At 49.8% G+C, this 20836-nt stretch overlaps 12 protein-coding genes across 12 annotated transcripts; all 12 read right to left on the bottom strand.

Moving 5' to 3' along the window:
* Window positions 1-606: 606 nt before the first annotated feature.
* On the bottom strand, window positions 607-1494 carry TEOVI_000088500 (uncharacterized protein; the record flags this gene model as incomplete). The annotated part of the gene is made up of 1 exon (XM_067224207.1): window positions 607-1494. One exon carries the CDS (start codon window positions 1492-1494, stop codon window positions 607-609), a length of 888 nt encoding a protein of 295 aa, XP_067080308.1.
* A 293-nt stretch (window positions 1495-1787) lies between these two features.
* TEOVI_000088400 (eukaryotic translation initiation factor 3 subunit 2, putative) lies at window positions 1788-2816 on the bottom strand (the record flags this gene model as incomplete). Its single annotated transcript, XM_067224206.1, has 1 exon — window positions 1788-2816. One exon carries the CDS (start codon window positions 2814-2816, stop codon window positions 1788-1790), a length of 1029 nt encoding a protein of 342 aa, XP_067080307.1.
* A 484-nt stretch (window positions 2817-3300) lies between these two features.
* Window positions 3301-5595, bottom strand: TEOVI_000088300 (Leucine Rich repeat, putative; the record flags this gene model as incomplete). Its single annotated transcript, XM_067224205.1, has 1 exon — window positions 3301-5595. The coding sequence occupies one exon, from the start codon at window positions 5593-5595 to the stop codon at window positions 3301-3303; it is 2295 nt and encodes a 764-aa protein (XP_067080306.1).
* Window positions 5596-7019: 1424 nt separating this feature from the next.
* On the bottom strand, window positions 7020-7706 carry TEOVI_000088200 (Snf7, putative; the record flags this gene model as incomplete). Its single annotated transcript, XM_067224204.1, has 1 exon — window positions 7020-7706. The coding sequence occupies one exon, from the start codon at window positions 7704-7706 to the stop codon at window positions 7020-7022; it is 687 nt and encodes a 228-aa protein (XP_067080305.1).
* A 471-nt stretch (window positions 7707-8177) lies between these two features.
* TEOVI_000088100 (glycyl-tRNA synthetase, putative) lies at window positions 8178-10052 on the bottom strand (the record flags this gene model as incomplete). Its single annotated transcript, XM_067224203.1, has 1 exon — window positions 8178-10052. One exon carries the CDS (start codon window positions 10050-10052, stop codon window positions 8178-8180), a length of 1875 nt encoding a protein of 624 aa, XP_067080304.1.
* Window positions 10053-11115: 1063 nt separating this feature from the next.
* TEOVI_000088000 (uncharacterized protein) lies at window positions 11116-12570 on the bottom strand (the record flags this gene model as incomplete). Its single annotated transcript, XM_067224202.1, has 1 exon — window positions 11116-12570. The coding sequence occupies one exon, from the start codon at window positions 12568-12570 to the stop codon at window positions 11116-11118; it is 1455 nt and encodes a 484-aa protein (XP_067080303.1).
* A 265-nt stretch (window positions 12571-12835) lies between these two features.
* Window positions 12836-13684, bottom strand: TEOVI_000087900 (Zinc finger, C3HC4 type (RING finger), putative; the record flags this gene model as incomplete). Its single annotated transcript, XM_067224201.1, has 1 exon — window positions 12836-13684. The coding sequence occupies one exon, from the start codon at window positions 13682-13684 to the stop codon at window positions 12836-12838; it is 849 nt and encodes a 282-aa protein (XP_067080302.1).
* Window positions 13685-14278: 594 nt separating this feature from the next.
* TEOVI_000087800 (uncharacterized protein) lies at window positions 14279-14638 on the bottom strand (the record flags this gene model as incomplete). Its single annotated transcript, XM_067224200.1, has 1 exon — window positions 14279-14638. The coding sequence occupies one exon, from the start codon at window positions 14636-14638 to the stop codon at window positions 14279-14281; it is 360 nt and encodes a 119-aa protein (XP_067080301.1).
* A 657-nt stretch (window positions 14639-15295) lies between these two features.
* TEOVI_000087700 (aminomethyltransferase, mitochondrial, putative) lies at window positions 15296-16423 on the bottom strand (the record flags this gene model as incomplete). Its single annotated transcript, XM_067224199.1, has 1 exon — window positions 15296-16423. The coding sequence occupies one exon, from the start codon at window positions 16421-16423 to the stop codon at window positions 15296-15298; it is 1128 nt and encodes a 375-aa protein (XP_067080300.1).
* Window positions 16424-16708: 285 nt separating this feature from the next.
* Window positions 16709-18499, bottom strand: TEOVI_000087600 (uncharacterized protein; the record flags this gene model as incomplete). The annotated part of the gene is made up of 1 exon (XM_067224198.1): window positions 16709-18499. The coding sequence occupies one exon, from the start codon at window positions 18497-18499 to the stop codon at window positions 16709-16711; it is 1791 nt and encodes a 596-aa protein (XP_067080299.1).
* A 355-nt stretch (window positions 18500-18854) lies between these two features.
* On the bottom strand, window positions 18855-19832 carry TEOVI_000087500 (MORN repeat, putative; the record flags this gene model as incomplete). Its single annotated transcript, XM_067224197.1, has 1 exon — window positions 18855-19832. One exon carries the CDS (start codon window positions 19830-19832, stop codon window positions 18855-18857), a length of 978 nt encoding a protein of 325 aa, XP_067080298.1.
* Window positions 19833-20223: 391 nt separating this feature from the next.
* TEOVI_000087400 (transcription factor btf3, putative) lies at window positions 20224-20529 on the bottom strand (the record flags this gene model as incomplete). Its single annotated transcript, XM_067224196.1, has 1 exon — window positions 20224-20529. The coding sequence occupies one exon, from the start codon at window positions 20527-20529 to the stop codon at window positions 20224-20226; it is 306 nt and encodes a 101-aa protein (XP_067080297.1).
* Between the last annotated feature and the right edge of the window lie 307 nt (window positions 20530-20836).

Here is a 20836-nt window from a genome sequence, read left to right as displayed (position 1 = left end):
CGCAGCTATCGCAAAATAGCTCCCCTGAAGAGACGTCACGGCCACCCAAGCACATCCGAACAAACATACGTACGAAGTTTTACTGATATGAGTGATGTGTGGGTTATGTCGGACTTTTTTCAAAAAAAAAAAGGAAATATATCGTGCTACCACGTGTAAAAGTCAAGCCGTAGTTTGTGTAACAACGAGAAAGTGGTAAATCACCAGCCATAGTCACCATTGTGCCGTGTAAATGGGGAAAATATCGCTTTTTCTAGATTCAGGAAGCCGAGAGGGCATCAAGCTGGTGGCAATATTGTGCATGCCTGAACGATAATTCTTTGTTAGGCCACAATATCCCGGTATTTATGATTGAGGAAAGTCGTAAAACCACCGGCATCAGCTTGAATGCCGCGCCGCTCCGAGTCAAACCGCTCTTATTTGGTAGGTAAGCTTACGGAGGAGCGCAGTACCTGTAGTAGAAACGGCTGTGGCGAAACAACGAAGGTGTGACGAATATCTTTAATCAATAACAAACAGAACTAGTAGGAACAAAAGTTCAGCAAGGAGGTGGCGGGATGCAACTGAACTTACGGCAGTTGTCGACTGAGTTCGCTAAATGTGAGGCTATATGTAATGCGCCTCCAACCACTCCTCCGGAGGGGTGGCAAGCGCCTCTTTTTCTTCGGAGGTGAGGAAATCATCTTCTGGCCCACGCTCATCAACAGGTATAAGCTCCTGCAGCACGCCTAACGCCCACCGCACGTACGACACATGCTCCAAGTAGTGCACCCACTCCGCTACCCACCGTACCCAATCCAGCGTAACGCCGTGGTCCTGCATTACATCATACAATTCGTTCAGCATGTCCAACTCGAGGTGCCAGAGACAAGGGCCGTCATAGTAGAGATTGTGACGTACCCATGCTGCGTCGTCGGTAGTTGACATCAGTCTTTCACATTCAGAGTCCCTGTTCGGCAAATCTTGCTTCTCAGGATCATTAGGCGATAGTTCGTCCTGAGCCTTGTATACTCTCACGTTTCGCATATGCATGCCACCCTCGGTGGAAGCAATCGAAAAGTGGACAACAACACCGTTCCGCTCCATCAGTACATTTATTGGATACCAGTCCATGAAATACAGCAGGGGATTCAGTGATTCGGGGTTTTCCACTGTAATTGGGCTGTATGCCACAACCCGTGCGGTGCGCGACCTTGAGTCCCCTTTGTGGGAGAAAATCGCAAGGTTTACGGCTTCATCGTGATGAACCGACCAGCCCTGCATCGGTGCTGGTGGCTTTGTATAAGCTTCAAGGCGCATTTCGTCCGAAAGGTCTTTGTACAAAGGTCGGAATAGTTTGTACGTGCCTGTGCCGTACTTCGCTTCCATCGCACGGCTCCATGCGGTCGCTTCGTCCCCCGTAGTATCTGTAGACAGCGCTCGGTGATGCACTAGTTGCAGCAGCTTTCCCTGCCACAGAGGCAACGGGACAGCAGCAACTCCACGCCGCCACATTCTGCAACACCGCAGCAACTACAAAACAGTTCACCAGGCAACACGAAGAACAGAAAAAAGGAGGTACGGAACACATGGTGTAGCACAGGTGCCAACAGTACTGAATGCACAGCAGGTTAACCTCAAAAAAATATAACTCACAAAACACGCACACGGACCGCCACGGATGGTTAAACTGGTCTTAGTCATTTTGTTTTTCATTCATTTATTTCTTTTTTTTTTTTTGAGTCTCGGCTCTTTTCTCTTTTATCGGATCCGTTGGTGGCTATGCAACTTAACCGCTCTCTCTTCATTTATATGCCTTCGGGTGTCCAGAGGGGAATTGCACCGGGTGTTGAGCTGTACTTGTCGTCAAAGCGGTGCAGTTTCACAAGGCCATCAAACGCTCCGCTAGCGAACCCACGACCGTCGGGGAAAAAACAGACGGAGTTGATCGTACCGAAGTGGCACCGCACCTGTCCAAGTTGCTTCTCATGCACCTTATGGTAAAACTTCACCTCGAATGTTGTCTGCCCACCCTGTGTTGTCACATCCTGCGCATCCATGCCACCACCTATGATAACATGATCGCCGCGTGGCGAAATTGAAGCATCGTTCACCGGTACATCACTGGTATAGGTCTGGACAACGGACAGATCACGTGAATCTAGCAGGCGAGCCGTCTTGTCCTTCGAAGCGGTGATGAGAGTGTAATAGTTAGAATCGAAGGATATGCGGTTGATCGTCTCCTCATGTGGTTTGTGTGTGCAAACAGTGCTCATTGTCTCCACGTCCAGGATGGCAACTGAGCCGTCGCTCGTCGAGTAATAAATCGTGTCATTTGTGGGACCCCAGATGGCAAAAGTAACGTCATCGTTTTCAGACACAAACTCTGTGCACGGATTAAACACCGTGTTCACCGGGTGTATACTGTAGCCATCCTTGGGAGGTAAGAAAGGCAAATTATACAACTGCACTGCGGACTTCTGGCCCATTTTCCGCGAAGTACTTACCATCAACAGATTGTCGTCGTGGGAAAAACCAACCGCACGGGCTGGAGTCCGAAGCATAATGTTTGCGAGTTCCTCACCGGTTTCAACGCACCACAACTTTGCCTTGAAGTCCATTCCACCAGTTACAAGGAGGGTAGAATAGTTGTTCACATCGCATGCCGAGATAGCGCTGTGTCCATCGTATGTGCCTAATCGCTCCCCAGTCTTTGTATACCAAACACTCACATTTGGCTCTTTTGCCGTTGAAAACAGCAGATCCCCCTCTCGGTTGAATTTAATCATTGTTACGGGCTTCATGTGCCCGTGCAGAGCCATGCCTTGAATGTTCATGGCCCCTGCGTTACGTTTAATATCGGATTTAACACCTTCTCAACAGATAATGGGCACTAGCGTATATGGGAAGTTGCAGCCTCCCACACGCACTAAATTTTTTTTGCTACCGTCAGTTCAGACCTTTTTCCTTCCCGCTTACAAGTTGTAACACCACACCTACACCTTCTCTTACACTCCCACTCGTATCACTGTGCTGAAAAAAAAAAAGAAGAGTGCGGATGGTGGTTTTCCCCACATGAGAGCATCCCATAGGTACTGTTAAACAGCCAAAGAATTGTGGCAAACAAGTACAATTTGGCTCGCGATTTTTTTTCTCATTTTCTTCAAATGATATCACCTACACAGATAAAATTTTACAGGAATTCCAACCCCCACCAAATAAAATAGCTCAACAGCAACACCCCCACAAACAGGTAAATATATATATATACATATGTGTGCACACACACACACATATATATACGGAGAAAAGGGCACCGCCTCACCAACCCAAACCCTTAAGAAATCCCTTTACCTCACGTAGATAGTCCTGTGTAGTTTGGCATGACGCTTTGCCGGAAGCTCCCATCCCAATATCGCTTTTGGCAGCCGATGTCCCCACCGGTTTCGCCATTTGGTCGTGAATGCTTTTCATACCGGTGTGAATTAGCTGCACTAACTGGTTCGTAAGGGTTTCTTCGGGATCTTGAAGCTCTCGTTCAGCAGCCAACCGCATGTCAAGCCGCCTTTGTTCGCTTCGCTGTTCCTCTAGTACCTCACGTATGCGCTGTGACAACTCCTCCTTAAGACCTTTAAGGCTCTCACGCGTCAATTGATGGTTACGTTCCACCAACTCTGCCGTGGAAGTTTCGTGATTCTCCAGTCGCACTACAAGAGCTTCAAGGAACCGCTGTTCCTTTGCCTTCCACTCCCCCATTTCCCATCTGTCGCTGTTTAACGGCTCCACCATCTTTTCCTCAAAGACATCCCCGACGCCACTCTCACTGCCCCCATTACTCGTATGCGGTCCCGACTCGAGTTCATCGGCGTCGTCACGCTGAGGCGACGATTGCAGCGACGCCGTGCCAACCGCAACATCATGTTTCACAGGCGCTAGCGGGGCTGTCTGAAGGCCACCTAATGGGTTAAACGGGAGTGTAATGTACAAAGGCACCCCGTACCACTGCTGCTCTTGGCCACCTGGGGACGAAAATAACAGGGGTTGAAAACGAGGAGCTGGGCCCTGTGGAATCAAATCAGGTATCACTTGATTTTGCGTTTTCTCGCTTGCTGGGGGATGGACGGTGGACGGTGTGCCGCCGGGACAACGCTTGCAACTGCTGGGTTTCGTTGACATCGCTGCTGAAACATGAGCGGTTGAACTACGCGTGTAGACATTGTGCACCGCAAGAGATCGCTCCTTGTCCGGCAGTATAGAAGAAAGGGAGCTGCGCCCCGTTTCAGGGGCGCTTCCCTCAATTACTACAGCGGAACTTATTGACATTTGTCTTGTAGTTCTCGACAGGGGAGCCGCTGCAGCTATCTGCTCTGCTCCCGTCACCACCGTACCAGCCGACAAACTCTGGCCTCGGGACGATGCTTGCGATTTCGGTATTGGTGAAGTAGAAATGGTGGGTCGATCAAACGCCGGCGAAGGTGGCCCTTTAGGAACGAGACGCGTACCACCGTGGGAAGCAGGACTACCAGTTCTACACTGCCGAATGCCAGTTATACGTGTGAGAAGCAGCTGCTCTGGACAGCTGCAAAGGCAAGCGAAGCCTTCCTCAGCTCCATAAGAGGTATTGGACGTTATTAGATTCTTGGAAAGATCCAACGACTCGATACCACTTCCCCCAAGAGTCCCCTGTTGCAGGAACTCCACTAACCCCGCCGTTGTTACAGCATTCCGGCTCATATCAACCACACGTAGTGAAATATCATGTGTTATGGCGATGGCAAGTCGCTTCAAGGTTGGGTCCCCCAAACGATTACCTGACAGGTCAAGCGCCTCAAGAGCCCTCGGAACAGGAGCGTTTACAGTGCGGGAGCCACTATTACCGTTGCGAAATGAAGATAACCACATTGCTTGCTGCTCCCTACTGCGATTCAGGGTTATCAGCGAGTGCAAACCGCGCGCACTTTCATCTGTAAGACCACATTCGGAAAAATATGCCTCCTTCAAGGCGGGAAACGCGGAAGCCATCGCCGCAGTTGTCAACTGAAGAAAAAGTCTGTCCGTTAAGGTGGAATGACTTAGCTTAAGGACGCGGAGAGAGCAGCAATGAGGAAGAAGATCGAATAATCGGCTCGTCACTTCCACAATCGCACTGCCGCCACTGAGCGGTAGACCGCACAACTCAAGACGCGTAAGGTGCCGAATTGCAGCAATACAGGCCATGCGTACACCATCTAACAGACCCCGCAGCAGATGACGATTTACCGGAGACATTATATCGTCCTCAGTACGCCGCCGGGCGGCAAGTGTCTCGTACGGCAGCAGCCTTTTTGACTGCTGAGGTGGATGGTGTTCTCCCTTATTTACACCGTATCGCAACACCAACGCGTGAAGCCGCAATCCCCCTTTCCGGGGGCGGCTGCGCAACAACGTTACAGCAAGGAGACGAATGGCCATAACTGGGGCAAAGTCGATATCAGCAACAATTTCACTATTTCCCGCATGCTCAATAAAGGCATAGTACGGTTCCACGCGACGCTGAGAGCACTGCTCCAGGTATTCGCGCACAACAGACAGCATTACCTTGCAATGCCCTAAGTAAACAAAGGATGCAAACGACATTGAAATATTTAAAGAAAAACAGGTGAAAAGCCAGCCATCGGGGAGGTACACTATTTCCCGTATCAGTGAATGAGGTGTTAAACGAACGATAAAAGAGTGCGACAGACAGAAAACGATAGCGGAATAGCACTACTAATAACAGCGGGAAGTGGGAACGGGAACACGGCAACCAAACACCTTTAACGCAATGATGCCAGGGTATAACACACACATGGAGACACGCACCAACACAGCTGTGAGTATTTTCTGCATGGCACAGAGCGGACGCAACGGTGGTAAGCACTAAATTAAAAAATTACGAATTCTCGTGGCCTTTCCATCATGAAAGGAGAGAGCAGAACCCCAGTCATGTTCCTTTTTTTAACCACTCAAGCAAAGGTAAAAGATAAAGAAAAAAGAGGAACGAATGGAGAAAATGGAACCCTGTCACAAGCACCACCAGACAACCCAAATCTTGCGAATTCTTACATCACGACAAACGATAAATATTCATAATTGCCGTGTCTGATAGAGCCGCTACCAACAGCACCGGTACCTTTGTGTTGCGGCCAATTGCTACTGTGACTTTCCTAGTACTTGATTGGAGACACGCCACTCCTTTGGCAAGAAACAAAAGAAGAAAAGTGTCCCGATATCCGACGCAGGCGAAACAAAAGAAAACAGTGTAGGCACACATGTGCTTACGCACGGAAAGGGGGTGAAGGGTTGACGAAAATTTTAAAAAACTGAATGATGCGATCACTTGAAGGAAGATGGTACGCTCTTCTCTCACGTCGTCACCGTAGAGAGTGGGAAAAAGGTAGGTGAACAGGCCTACAGGTTGGGTTTGAAATGGCTTCATGAGAGACCCACATTTCGGCCGTTTCAAAGTTAATCAAACATAGAAGTGAATATTTATACAAGAATAAGCGTGCAACTAGTGGGGGGCAAAAGGAGAGAATGAAGACGTGTCACGCACTATTGCAAGATAGCAATCCTCACCCTTTCCCCTCCGGTACGGAAGTCCACAGGTGTCAAGGTCGCCTTAACACCTTTGCCCCCTAACATTTCATTGCACAAGTGAAATGGCGAGTGTACATTATTGTTTCCCTCCTCCATCACATTGCTGTCACCGCGCCCACATTTCTCTTTAGCCTCCAGAGTTTATTTGAAGCTTCCACTACCACCACTCAATTATTCCCATCCCCAGCCTCCACATCTTTCACTCACGTTGCTCTGGTGGCCACTCCTCCCCGCTTATTCTCCATCTGCCATCGACCCCCTACAACGTGCTCTCATACGTAAGAAACACTTGCAAATGACGCACATGGTCCCCTCCGCATACGAGAACCGAAACTAACGCACACATATACACGCAACTAATTACATGCGGAAGAAGCAAATGTTTGTGGTTGGTCTGCAGGATATCAGTGCTTATACCACTGTCACGACAGTAGTTCCCTCTCTAGTGCTCGTAGTGCCTCCTCCTCTTCGTCCACAGCTTTGTTTGGATGCTGCGGAAGGGCATTTTGGGGGACACCTGGCATGCTCGGCAACAATGCCGCGGGCGCCATTGTCGCTGTTGTGGTTTGCGATATCCCAACATCATTCATCTCTTCCGTCAGCTCAGCCAACAATTCGTCTTCATCCACTACTTGAGCGTCCAAGGGCTGACGGAGAGCTTCCGATACCGCGTTGACTTTATCCATCTCCTCCAACAGTTCGTCCATAGTATTGTCCACACCATCAGCATCCATCTTCTTGTTAACCAACTTCAGTTCGTCCTTCGCCCGTTTCTGCGCAGCCAACACCTCCATGTTCATGGTCTGGTTCTGTAACGTGAATATGAGCGTGTCAAGATTTTGCTTTTGACAAGCGATTTTTGTGAGTTCATCCTCAGCCATTTTTTTGCGTTTCATGCACTGCAGAGCCATAGATTTGTTTTTCTTTGAGTAAAACTCTCTTGCCTTTGCAAGCTCATCCTCCACCTTCTTCGTCAAGACGCCCTCACGCTTTTCCAGCAGCTCAAGCTTCGACTGCAACTCCTCCAAACTAGAATTTGGCCTCCCCGGGGACACCCCAGGGCGTGGGGCCTCTTGACTTGACTTAAAACCAAATAACCGGCCAAACATCGGCAAGTTATCACTCACCCGATTGGCAAACAAGAGCGCACACTAAGCTGTTATCAACTCCACCGAGTTACCGTGTGCGGGTTCAATTGGGATAGAACAGACAAGTAAAGTCATTTGTAAAAGGGAGAGGGGGGAAACAAGGGTATACAGTGAAACAGTACATGGTGGCGTAGCAGCAGAGTGCTCACGCGCACAATACAAAGTTTTTAAAACGAAAACCAAAACTCATCTGGCAAAATCGGTGCGAAGGGTGTAAGTGTGGCCCATTCATGTCTTTGTTAATATTGTGTGACTTCCTACTTTGGAGCAAAGACATTACCTTCTTCAAGCTGTTGGCGGGGTGTCATTAGGAATAACGTTAACCTTAAAAGTGACAAGTCACTCGCACCAATAATTCTTAAACAACATATTATAAGAAATACACCCGATTATCAAACCTCAGCAAGTGACACAACTCTCCACACACACACGTCACGTTGCGGCTGCCTGCGCGGGAAACTCTGCCAAAACACTGGCCCATTCACGCGGACGCAGCGGCCGGCACATCTCCGCGACAATGTCAGCAACTTTTTCCTTTGGGATGCGTACCTGTTGGGCTGAGTCGCGCTCCCGCAGGGTAACACAACCGTCATTCTCCATGTCACATGTCACACAGAATGGCACACCGAGCTCATCAACACGCGCGTACTTCTTCCCTATTGAGGCACCACTATCATCCGTGCGCGTGGAGATGCCGTGCAGCAACATACGCTCCTTGATTTCTTCCACAGTTCGTATCAACTCCGGCTTCATAAGCAGTGGAAATACAGCCACCTTCTGAGGGGCGATAAGGGGCCGCAGGCCGAACACGGCACGCTTTTCGTTCTTAGCGCTTTCATCTCTACGCACCCAGTAGCTTTGCTCTAACAACGCGTACAGAATGCGTCCCACACCAAACGATGGCTCAATGACACTGGGGATAAAGCTCCGCCCAGTTACCTTAACGTCCTTGTACTCAAACTGCACCATATTTGAAGTAATGGAGGCCGTAAAGCCACGGTCCGTCGTAATATCCACACTCCCTCCGCCACTGAGCTTCTTGCTAAGCTCCACGCACACGTCGTCCGGGGCAGTGTTCAGGTATTCCATCACATCTCCGGCATTCTTCCCAAAAGCTTTGCCAATGGCACCTTTCTGAAGCTTGCGCTGCAGCTGCCGTTCGGTACGGGGTTCAGCAAATTCCTCTCTTGCACATAAATCTTTCTTTGTGGCACCACTGTGCTGAGTGAGATCGTAGGCCGAACGGTCCGCAACGCCAACACACTCTACCCAACCATACGATGTTAACAACTCCGCATCCCAGCAGTCCTGGGCGTAGTGTGCCATCTCATTGCGAAGGTGTTGTCTGAAACGTACGTATCGCGCGCCCACTGCCTCCAAAAACTGAGCAGTCCGCGCAATGAAGTACGCCAATGTTTCGTTATCGATGATTTTCTGTGCAACAGCATCACCCACGGTTGTTTGTACCGGTTCTTGGTTTAGCTCTTGCTGTTTACGTGCCCACATCCAAATCTCAACATCTTTTACCAAGGCAAACTTCTCATGAGTTTTGTCGTTGGGGTTCACAAAGTGCTCAATCTCCGCCAGTGTAAACTCGCGCACACGGATGAGATTTGCGCGCGGTGCTATTTCGTTTCGGAACGCTGTACCTATGCTGGCGCAAGCGAATGGCATTCTCTGCGCATTTCCGGTGTCAAGGAGTCGTTTAAAGTTAAGGATTATTCCTTGTGCGAGCTCCGGGCGCATGTACCCGACGCGGTCACCTTCAGGGCCAATGCTCGTGGAGAACATCAGATTGAACGGAAAGGGATCACTCAGGGCGTTGCCTTTTGGTGATTTGAGTTGTAGTTCCTTAATTGAAGCACGTATTTCCTCAGTTGACATGGCCCCTGCACCAATGCGCAGTCTCTCCAGTTGATCCCGCTGCTCCGATGACAGCTGGGAATCACGCAGCTGTGTCTCACAGTATTCCTCGAGGAATTTGTCCGCGCGGATGCACTCCCCCGTCACCGTGTCACGCACCATCACGTCATTGAAGCGAGTCACATGACCTGAAGTCACAAAAACCTCTTGCGGTGTCAGGCAGGTGGTATCCACTTCACACATGCTCTCCGCCAGTACAAAATGCTGGCGCCAGTGGGCAAGCAAATTCGCCTTCATGGCACAGAGCGGTGGTCCCATGTCGTATAGCCCTGCGGATCCGCCATATGGGTCAAAAGCCAAACCAAAGAAGAAACGACGACGGCATGTGTCCTCAAACTCCGAACGCACTAGACTCTCAAGCTTGGAGGGCAGCCCGGTGCTCATGAGGTAATTGCGCAAACACTTCGACGTTGCAGATAGTGTGTTTTCCCTATTATTCACTTACTTGATGTGAAACAGAGCACCTTATGCAGCTCTTATAGAATTTAAAAAACTTTTACGCGTGACTGCAGGAGTAGAAGTTCAATTGGGGGAAAAGATTAAAGTGCACATGGCAAACAAAGTGAAGAACGAAAAACCGGAGAGTGGGACACCGGGCGCAGAAGTGCAATCAAGCAAATGGGAAATGTGAATTGAGCCTTGCACCTCGCAAGACGCTTACTTATATGCACCCATCAACAAACATATAGTTTGAAACTACACCGGCCACCTCCACTTCACCCTATAAACTTCCGTTTCCAGAATCATTTCTTTTTTTTTTTCGACTTATCTACAAACGCTCTATGGATACGAACCACACGACACTCACCGATGCCTTTTTGTGAGTTTGCTGGAACTCTCACAAACCTCAATTACCGTGATGTTTCACCGTTTTCGAAAAATTGGTTAAACTCACCGTCGCGACCTTTTGAAAACAAATTTAAAAAAAAAAAGTCAAATCGGAGATGATAACAAATGCAACGCCACCGCAATCAGCGGTCTGCCCGTACCCCTCAAGACGGCGTTGCAATTCCACCGTGTTGTGACGCCAGGACATAACCAACAAGCCGTTGCATGAGAAAGGGAATGAGCCAAACAAGCAGCATTCACATTGCCGTCTTGTTCACATCATCATCACCGCAATCCCCCTCCCTATTCTTTTCCTCATCGCGCAGGGAAATGTAACATAACGTGTACATTCAAAAAAAAAAAAAAAACGTCACAAAAACAGCCCGCATGGGAGGTAAAATCGAGATAACCCCAACAGGATTCACATCTAAGAATCTCACATGCGGCATATAAGCTGCATGAAAAGTGATACTTTTCACAAAAGGATGAAATTGGAAAGCAAACAGTTAGCGTGCACCGCCGGCACCGATCGTGTACTGGGGCTGCTGAGCCACAAAAAAAAAAATGAAAATAGAGTTGGCACACGTAGATGGAGATAATGCAAATGAAGGAATCCAAATCAAGAAAAGTTCTTCCTCAACTGCCTCACACATTCTAGCACGTTCGCATCGAAGTTGTCCAGTTCTTGCTGCTCTGTAGCAAAACGTTGCATCCTTTCCTCCATTTGATCCTCAAATGAGACAAAACTACGTAATTTCGACTGTGTACGCCCGACATCTTCAAGCATACGTTGCACATGCGCATCCTCCTCCAGAAACGCCTGCAGCTCCTGAGCCCGCTCTTTCGAGTGAGATAAATACTCGCCCTTAGCAGCATCCCTTCTCTGTCTCACTCGGGTAAGCGCATCCTCAAGTATCCGCCGTCGTTCAAGGCAGGCATGCAGTTCCTTTTCGATGTCTCTCCTCATGGAAGAACCAATTGAGGCCCCAGAATTTCTCGAGGCTTCCCGACATTTTAATTCCTCTAATTTCTGCTCGATATCCCCTTTGCTTTTTCTTACCCATTCGATATTTTCGCGTATCTGAACCAGTCGCCCCTGTTGCTGATGAAGCACGCTATCCAACAGAGACAAACCAGAAGGCCAAACACCACTCACTCCCTGCAGAATGCTCCTCTCCACACCGCTCAAGCTGTTCGTAACATTACCAGCGGGGCTGGCACTTGTCCCACAATACAAGGTTAACATTGGGCAATCCGTCAGCACCGTTACTTCACCCACACAACTGAACAGCGCCCGCAAACCAGCAGCAGCCGCCTTCACGGGGGCGCTAAAAGCGAAGTGAGAACTGCTCTCCCCATTTAAGAGGGCAGCCACAACGGCGTCGGGAAAGACAATAGAAAAATGGCCAAGGGACCCACCACTTGTTGCGTAGATTTCGCCATCAACGGAACCAGCATTACCCGTAAGTGTACTTCGCCACTGCAGGAGCGGAAGTACCACCCGGTCCCCAGTGTTGTTCCGTAATAGCTCCGATTTTATGGAAGAAGAGGTACCGCGGCCGCAGCAGACACAGGAGCCACCGTCCCATTCGTCTCGGCCGTTGACTGAGAGTTTTACGTAGGCTAAGGATGGTTGCAACGAGCTTGGTTCAATCGCGATACGCGTAGCTCGGAGCGTCAGGGTGAACAGTCTCTGCATTCCCACACGAAACGACACCTCTCCTTTACTGTTGGAACCATGACGCATATGCAGTGTCATTACGGAGTCCTTTGCACATGCCGCCACCAGGTCGTGCATCTGAGCAAGGCACACGCCAATAAGTTCGTTCACGCCACTTCCACTACGGCCGTAACACTCGAGAACTAATTGCGCCGCTTTCGCTGCAGCAAACCGATGACGGACTGGCCACGATAACACAGAACTGGGCCCTGAGTCAAATGTAGTGAAGCAGCAGCGCGAATTTCCGCGGAGAAAGTAGGGAGGTCCATATTGCGCGGTATCGACATAACGGGCTGCGAACCCCCATGCATACACTAAGAAACAATCCTCAGGAGTGTCTGTACCTGAGGGCATAACCCCCTGCTTTCTGGCGGTGCCACACTGAAGATAGGAGTCCGCAAGGAGAAAGAAATTGAAGGGAGAGGGTATGAACAGAACGCAACAAAGAAGACCAAAGGAAAGGGGGAAATGGGGGAAAAACAACAACAATGAAGCATACTGGAGCTTTCTTTCTTAAACGCGGACACGATGTCGCTTCCCCCGCGCGGTTGCTGCGCTAATTTCCGCTTCGTTCCAGGTATATCGCCCCTACTCGTTTAAAAAATATCTATTGCACACATCAACAAAAAGACTTCACTGACGACTCGATACACTGCAAACAAACTGGACATGTCTTACGGCCGCTACAACAAACTTCACAAAGTAATCGGTGTCCACACGGGAGCATGATGACCAGTGGCCTCACGACACCGTGGCATTGTATACAGTATTGCATTGTAGATTTTGTCACACACTCACCGGAGGTAGTGAGAACCGCATCAGCGTTAAGACAAGTTGTAGCGGAAGTGTCTTCCGCGTTACTAATCGCACATCGGTCAGAAGGTCCATCCGCTCCGTCACTACCGTCTTCCTCCTTGCTCACATCTTTCCCCTTTTGTAGGAGCATCATGCGGAAACCACAAACCTCTCTGTGACCATCGTGTAATTCCGGTGCGATGATTTCTCCACAGTGACGGCACTTAAACTGCAAAAGAAGACCGGTAGCAACCCGGCAAAGGGCGGCGCGGGGTTCACGGCAGAGCGGGCAAAACTGAAGCGCCATCACACACTTCTCACAACAAGATACGTGTCCGCAAGGGAGAAAAGCAAACGAACGCCGTGCCGCGAAGCATACAACACACCATTCTTCCGTATCGTAGTCCCTCGAACAATCATCCCCCAAATCCTGCAACTCCCCTTGTTGCTGTTGTCGTAGATTCCTGAAGTTATTCTCGCGACAAGCTTCCCTATGCCCATCGAAAAGAACGGGATCAATGTACATTCCGCAAACACCACATCTTCTTCTTAGTGGTAAGGAGAATTGACTTCTTCTTGCTTCACCGCGAGCCGCTTGCTGGTGATCTTGATCAGCTCTACGCTGAGAAAAGAACGGAAAGCAACAACAACAGAATGAGGGCGCGTTTCCCATGCATCAAAAAAAAAAAACTCCCCACGGTTAGCTCTCTCCTATGCAATTATGTAGAATCGTGATTGTGTCTAGATTTGTGCAAGTATCGTACGCGGGAATGTTTATGTGAATATGTGTGCGCCTGTGCTCGAAAAAAAAAAAAAAGAATACTTCGGATGGGTATTGACTGAACTGACTTACTTCTGTTATGTACTGGAAACGTACCTGCAGTGCGCGGTTCGGCGTACGCTCCCTCCCCTTCTCAAAACTGTAACGAGTGTACACCTCGAAGAAAATAAGGGAGAAAAATGAACGATCCGTTTCCTATGGACTGAGGGATTTCCATCATAACAAAACAGATAGAGGATGACCATAAGAAAAAAAACAAGTAAAAGGCCACATAGTGAAGAGAGGCGCCATGGCAACCGTGAAATATGTTGACACCTGCACCCAATATACACACACGCATCAATTATTAAGGCATAGGCACAATTTTTTCCAGACATATCTTATTACCATAAAGACAGTGGTTGGCAAACAAAGAGCATTCTAAACCCCCGATTCCACAGAGGTGCACAGACTGTCGAGTGCGTGGCGTGAAAAACAATTAGTGCTCTAAAAAGTCCTCCCTGCGCCGTAAGCGGCACAGCGCTCGCGCAGCTCCACTGCTGCCTTCTGCAGCTCAGCAAATATACGTCTTAGTTCGGCCAAATGGGTCCGCTTGGCCTTTACTTTCTCTCTCATTTGGGCTTCAGCCTTGCGGCGCGCGTCTAGATTTCCCCTTAGCAAGCCGTTGAGGTACAGGCGCAGCAACTCACTGTCCCTCTCCGCTTCGTTCCTTCTTGCCGTTGATGCTCGCGCAGTGAGCTCCGCCCTCGATTCCGTCTCTCTCACCAAGAATTCGCGCTCGTCTAGCAGCATCGCACGCTCGAAACGAAGCTCCAGCTCCTCCTCACTCATCTCGCGAGGTTCCATCGCCGAAATGCGAAGGGACGAGTGTTTCGACTGCCACTTCTTTTTTTTTTTTGCAACACAGAAAGGAAAACGGAAGGCGACTTGTGAGATTAGCGTGAAGTTGACACTACAACATGAGCATGTGGCGGCAATCCGCGCAGAGGCAACACATATAGACACAGCTGCAGTGTGGGTTTGATGGAAAAACAAGTACACGTATGACGTCATACGGCACAGGATAAATGCAGGCCACAAGCGCCTACGTCACCGTATTGTCTTCTCTCGGTTGAGGTGGTAATCGGCTTAAAATGGCAGAGTCGAGGAGCCCAATGGGACCAACATCGACAACAGCACAAGTAGACACGGAGTCGAACGTTGTCTACTGGAAATAGGAAAACAAAAAGTAGATGGAGAGAAAAGAAAGTCGAGCGCAAATCACATCACAACTATGACTAGTATGAGAGAAACTCGGTTTCCACAATGGCATTCCAGCGAAGGAAGCTGGTGCTGAGCAGAGGAAGCCGCGATATGTTGGTACCCCCTGCGTTAGTAGACTTCTTCCCGTCGCTGTTTCTTCGCAACATTAATCCTCTCGTACACACTACAAGTTTTGTAGTGAGCCTCTAATAAGTGTAGATTAGTGGCGCAACGGGCAGCTCACAATAGAGAGTAGAGTTCTCATCCCCTATAATAGCGCGGGGCAACAAACCTTGAGTTCACTATTTCCGCCTTCACAAGCTTTCCACGGACGTCAAGCCCCACTTGTTGACCAATATTTGAGTAACTTCGATCAACATAGCCCAGTGCAATGTTACGTCCGAGCGTTGGGGATGGAACCCCGCTCGTGACCACGCCGACACATTTACCCTCCACAAGCACCGGAGTTCCATTGCGAGGGATGGGTCCACGTTCAGGGGCGGCGAGTATACCAACACGCACTCGAGGAACCAGCTCTTTCGCCTTCTTTACCAGTTGCGCCAGCCGCTCATGACCAACAAACCCACCTTCGGTCATACGGTGCTTCGGCACACACCACATGCAGCGGGCAGCAACGGGGTCTATGTCCTCTGACAATTCATGGGAATACAGGTTAAGGCCCGCCTCCGTTCGAAGGGTGTCGCGCGCAGCAAGGCCGGCGGCCTGAACATCAGGGTTTTGCAGCAGAAGCTCAACGATAGGCAAGGCGTCTTCCTCGCGCATAACTATATCGAAGCCATCTTCTCCGGAGTAGCTGCAACGAGTAAGAGTCTTAATACGCATGCCGCGAATGTCCACATCTTGTCTGCCCTGCATGAAAAGCAACTTGTCCAGATCTTCCACATGTGGCGCAAGCGCGCTCGCGGCTTTGGGTCCTTGTACTGTCACAATGGCGCGATCCTCCATCTCCAGCGCAACATCGCCAGTAAAATCGGCAACGCTCTGCCGCATATATGCAATCATCTTGTCCTTACATCCCGCATTCACAACGACTACGAGACGATCGTCATACCTAGTCACAATACAGTCATCTTTTACACCTGCTCGGTCGTTTAGAAACATGGTGAGTGCAGCTTTCCCACTGGGCATCCGTGAGGGCGCGGACGGCGTCAGCCACTCCAAGAACTTCTCACGGTCGGCACCAAACACCTCTACCACACCGAAATGTGACACGTCGAAAATACTGGCGGCCTCACGGGTGTGGAGATGCTCGCGAACAGCTCCCGCCGCATAGTTTATGGGCATGTCGTACCCGGAAAATGGTGCCATGCGCGCTCGACGACCAACGTGGAAGGCATGTAAAGCCGTGTGCCGTAGAGAAGTTGACATAAGTAAATAAGTGCTCCGGGATAGATAGTCGTAACTTGGTGTTTCAAAAAAAAAAAGTCAGGAAGAGGAAGAAAAATGGGCAAGTTATACCACTTTCGTCCTTGAACGTCGGAAAATATCTACATTTATGAGCTCACATACTTACGTACGAGTACACATATTTATATATGTTAAAAATTGTAAGTGCGAGAGTAGCGAACATAAATGAGGCACTATGCTACTCAAAAATACAATGCACAGAGTTGCAAACGCAACCTAAGAACCGCTCACATAGATAAGTGTCGCTTATTGAGAAAACCCATACTTGCTCATAATTTCGTGCTTGCGCCTTTCTAACTCCTCCAACGATAGCAGGGAGACAGAGGAATTGCTTGAAGGGACCGTTGGCTTGGCTTTATGAGGTTGTGCATCACCACCGACAACAAAAATGTCACCTTCATCGGCCCCAAAATCAGAAGCAACTGCTGTGGAACCACTGGCAGCAACGAATGCAATTGTAGGGGAGGTGGTGGTGTCAAGGGGGGTGCGCTCCATCGAGAGAGTGCGCGGTTTCGATCGCAACCCCTCACATGCCAAAAAATTCCCGTCGCGTGTCCCAGCAGATATTCCTACCCCGGAAATACTCGGGGGCACTTCGTCTGCCTTACGCCCACCACCACCCGCGGTTTGGTAACAGAAGTTTCCCGCATCCACCAGCGGCGGTTTCTCTGCTCCCACGCTCTGCCTGAGTGATGCATTATTGGCACCGCCGACGCCCTGCCCAATGCTGGAAACGGGAATTGCTTCCGACTCGCTCCCATCACGCCCACGCAGCCTCTGAACCTCGCAACGCAGCGCATCCATCCGTGAAAAAACATATTTCAAACGTAGACCAACGGTTTCAACAACGGCGCGCGGTGCCACTCCAAAAAGTGGCTCGAGGATATTATTGATAAACCCTGTGCACTCCTCGTTATTAACAGGTGGAGTGGAAGAGCATATGCAGCGAATTCTATCTTCAAGCGCTTCGAGACGCTCCTGCTGTTTATTGACAGCGGTACGCAATTGCTGGATAGTGCTGTCAGCCATGTCAAGCTCGCGCTGCATGTTACGAAACTTGCCCTCAAACAACCGCTGTAGACCTCCAAGGCCATCGGTGTTACTAGTGTTGCTCCCGCTGGAACAGCTTAGCACACGAAAGCTGGACGCATCTGAACGCGTCGTACTGGGGATCTCATTTAATAAGGTATCGTACTCCTCGCGTACTTCCCTCAAACACCTCCGAATTTCGTGATCACGTTGCTGACGCAGAAGCAACAACTGGGCCTCCAGCTGCTCAGTCATCGCCGCAATTTCAGTCGCCACGATCACCCTTTGTTGTGCCAGCAAAAGGTGAGATGTTGCACGTACGTTGTCAAGCTCCTCTCGTAATTGAGTGTTGAGCATATGCATCCTGGACAACTGACTCTGGGATACGCCACCGTCTGCGAGCTGCGGACTTGTCATGCGGAGTGGAGGACGTCCAGACGCCACCAATCCCACGGGCGAGGACCCCACCGCTACGAGGGCATCTTCACCAGCTTGTTCTATGCCAACTGTCGCTGCGCTTCCCCCACAGAGGCTTGCACCAACTAACGGTGATGGTGATGACGATGATGGTGGAATACTAAACTTTCCAATACTAGTGAGACTCTGAGGCGACTGAAGGAAGTCGGCAACTCGGGGGTCCACCGGATTTGCAAAGTCGACACAAAAATGTGAATTATGTTTTAACCGATCAAGGAAGTAAAAAAGTACCAGTGTGTTGAAGCAATGGCGCGCCTGGCCTGCGGAGAATGCACGGCGATCAAACAAATGCATCGGCAACTGTCGTTGTTCCATGATGTTCTGCAACACATCCCAATTTCTTTCGGCAGAGTCCTTCCCTTGATACGAAATGGCGGAGGCGAAACCACTGGGGAACGATGTAGGAAAAACATGAAGTGCAAGTGCCAAAAGAACCGCACCGTCGCCTAAATCTCTATACTTGCTGCAGGGTCGGATTCCAGTCGTCTCTGCCGCCCACCTCAACAGATCCTTCTTCCCCAGCGTCACCATCGGGGATCCACAATTACCTTCCCCTAAAAATACGGGTGAAAGAAAATAGTTGGGGGAGGACAAACAACGTACGAAGGTCCGGGTGCAATTGACCAAAAATGTAAGTTGGGCATTGGCCGCGCGTTGCTGCAACCCGAATATCCACAACTCACTAAAAAGCGTCGCCAGCGACGCAAAGATAGAGGGATAACTTGGCGGGTGGAGGTAGCAACGATGTCACGTGAATGGACAACACCGCCGTAGCAACGTAAATGAAGGAGTCCATAACAATGTTAAGATAAACGGTCATTCTGATCAACACTGTGTACACCGAACGGATTGTACAGACAATCAACAACCATCCTTATTCCCCCTGTCACCGGACAGTAAGAGGAAAGTATTTGGGGGCAACAGCTCTTGTGATCTCTATTACACGCTTCATCGCTTCGTGATACTTCTGTACAGCACCATCGTCCTCCACCAGCTCCTCCACGATTTCTCCATTTGCCCACAACTGAATTTTATTGCTACCGCTCTCCGCAAAGTGGTACAACCCACGTCCGTGCTTTACATCCTGTCGGTATGAGCCAATAAAGTACTCTGTTTCTTGGGGATTGAAGAAGTACACCCCAACACCGTCCATCTTTCCGTCTCGCCAATGTCCCACATACTTCTTGCCGCTTCGGCCCACAACGTACACGCCCCAGCCGTGGTGTTTGTTCTGTTCAAACTGACCCTCGTACCAGTCACCCTCGGGGTGCTCCCAGTATCCCACACCCTGCTTCTTCGAACCGCTGTATTGGCCACAGTACGTTGCGCCGGATGGTAACTTAAAGGTACGTTCACACAATGCGGCCGGGGCCTCACCCAATGTCTTGGGGGCGACAGCGCGAGCCGCTTCTAGTAGATTATCTATACTCATCATGCACTCTACACGCTGAACCGGCGTTGCTTCAGATTCGCTGTGGAGCACGCCATCAACGTATTCTTGCACCATCACCACACCATTCTCATGGCAATAGAACCCCTTGCCACACTTTTTGTCATCAGTATAAAAGCCCACGAAGCAAGGGGTATAGCTGCTGGAGAAGAAGTAGACTCCTTCGCCATTCATCTTCCCCGACATCCAGTTACCGACGTAGCGCTTACCAGACTCGCTAAAGTAATATACACCGAGCCCTTCCTGCCTGTTGTCCACGTACTCACCCTCATACACCTCACCGCTTGGGTGCTTCCAGTGCCCTCGTCCGTGTCGCTTCGTGCCTTGAAAGGTTCCCTCATAAACAGCCCCCGATTTGTATGTGTAGCTCCGCTTTTGGAGACCCTCCTGATCGCCTACAACTTTGTCTAGCATAAATCTATTTAAACAATCGAACTCCTTTAATAATCAAAGAACGAACACCCGCACACGGAGAGGTATCTGTCTCCCCCACTCGCGTGCCTGTGCGGACCACTGTAGCTTCAATACCACACCTCAGACCCCCGTTTCTACACACCTACCTCCCAGTAGAGGGAAAGCCGATGGCGGTGTTTACTAAAGGAAAGGAAAAGAAAAGGTGTTACGTATAAAGTTGGCTTCTGGGTATTGCAGCTAATCAGTGATTTGGTCTCCCCATCCACCGTTCTGCGGGTTGGTGCCGCAGCTTTTTTTTTTTAGGAAAAGTGACGAACCACGGGAATAAAAGAAACGAGAAAACGAAACATAAAGAAAGACAAAGGAACTTAAGTCCGTTCACATAGCACCCCTATGAAGGCACTTCGCTTGCCTCCTTCACATCGTACGCACCGCTCACGACGAAGCATTGCGACTGCATGGATGCCTGTACCTTCGGTTTCTCAAAATAGTACGCAGTACCGTCATGACGATACAGAACGGCATCGTCCACGTCGTTGAAGGGTGACACATTGAGGCGTTTCAGCACTTGTTGCACTTTCTTGTCGTCCCCGGTATTGCGATGTGCTACCTTCACGGTACGGCGTACTGAACCGCGGCCTCCTGTGCGAACAAATTCTGCGCGCCTGCGGAGCGTCTCCTGAGTAATAGAGGGCATGACTCTCTCGTAAACGAAGTCGGTTCACTAGCAAACATTGGTGATAACAAATGATCACAGAAGGAGTAAATTGGGCGGGGAAGAAAAGTGAAGGAAAAGAGAGACGCAATGAGTGGAGGTGGGACAAAACGCAATACATACCGTCCACGGTGCCCACCTTCCGGAAGAAAAGATGGTGAAACCGGCGCACCACGGGGGACAAAGTGTACATGCAAGACAAAAGAGTGTTTAAGTAATTAAAACAAAATAATATACGGAGCTAAAGACCAAAAATGATCCTGTGGCTTAATTCACAAGCCTACGCGTG

This window comes from Trypanosoma equiperdum, assembly GCF_001457755.1.
Source record: "Trypanosoma equiperdum strain OVI genome assembly, contig: ctg_249, whole genome shotgun sequence".
NCBI lineage: Eukaryota > Euglenozoa > Kinetoplastea > Trypanosomatida > Trypanosomatidae > Trypanosoma > Trypanosoma equiperdum.
This window is presented reverse-complemented; position numbering and strand designations above follow the sequence as displayed.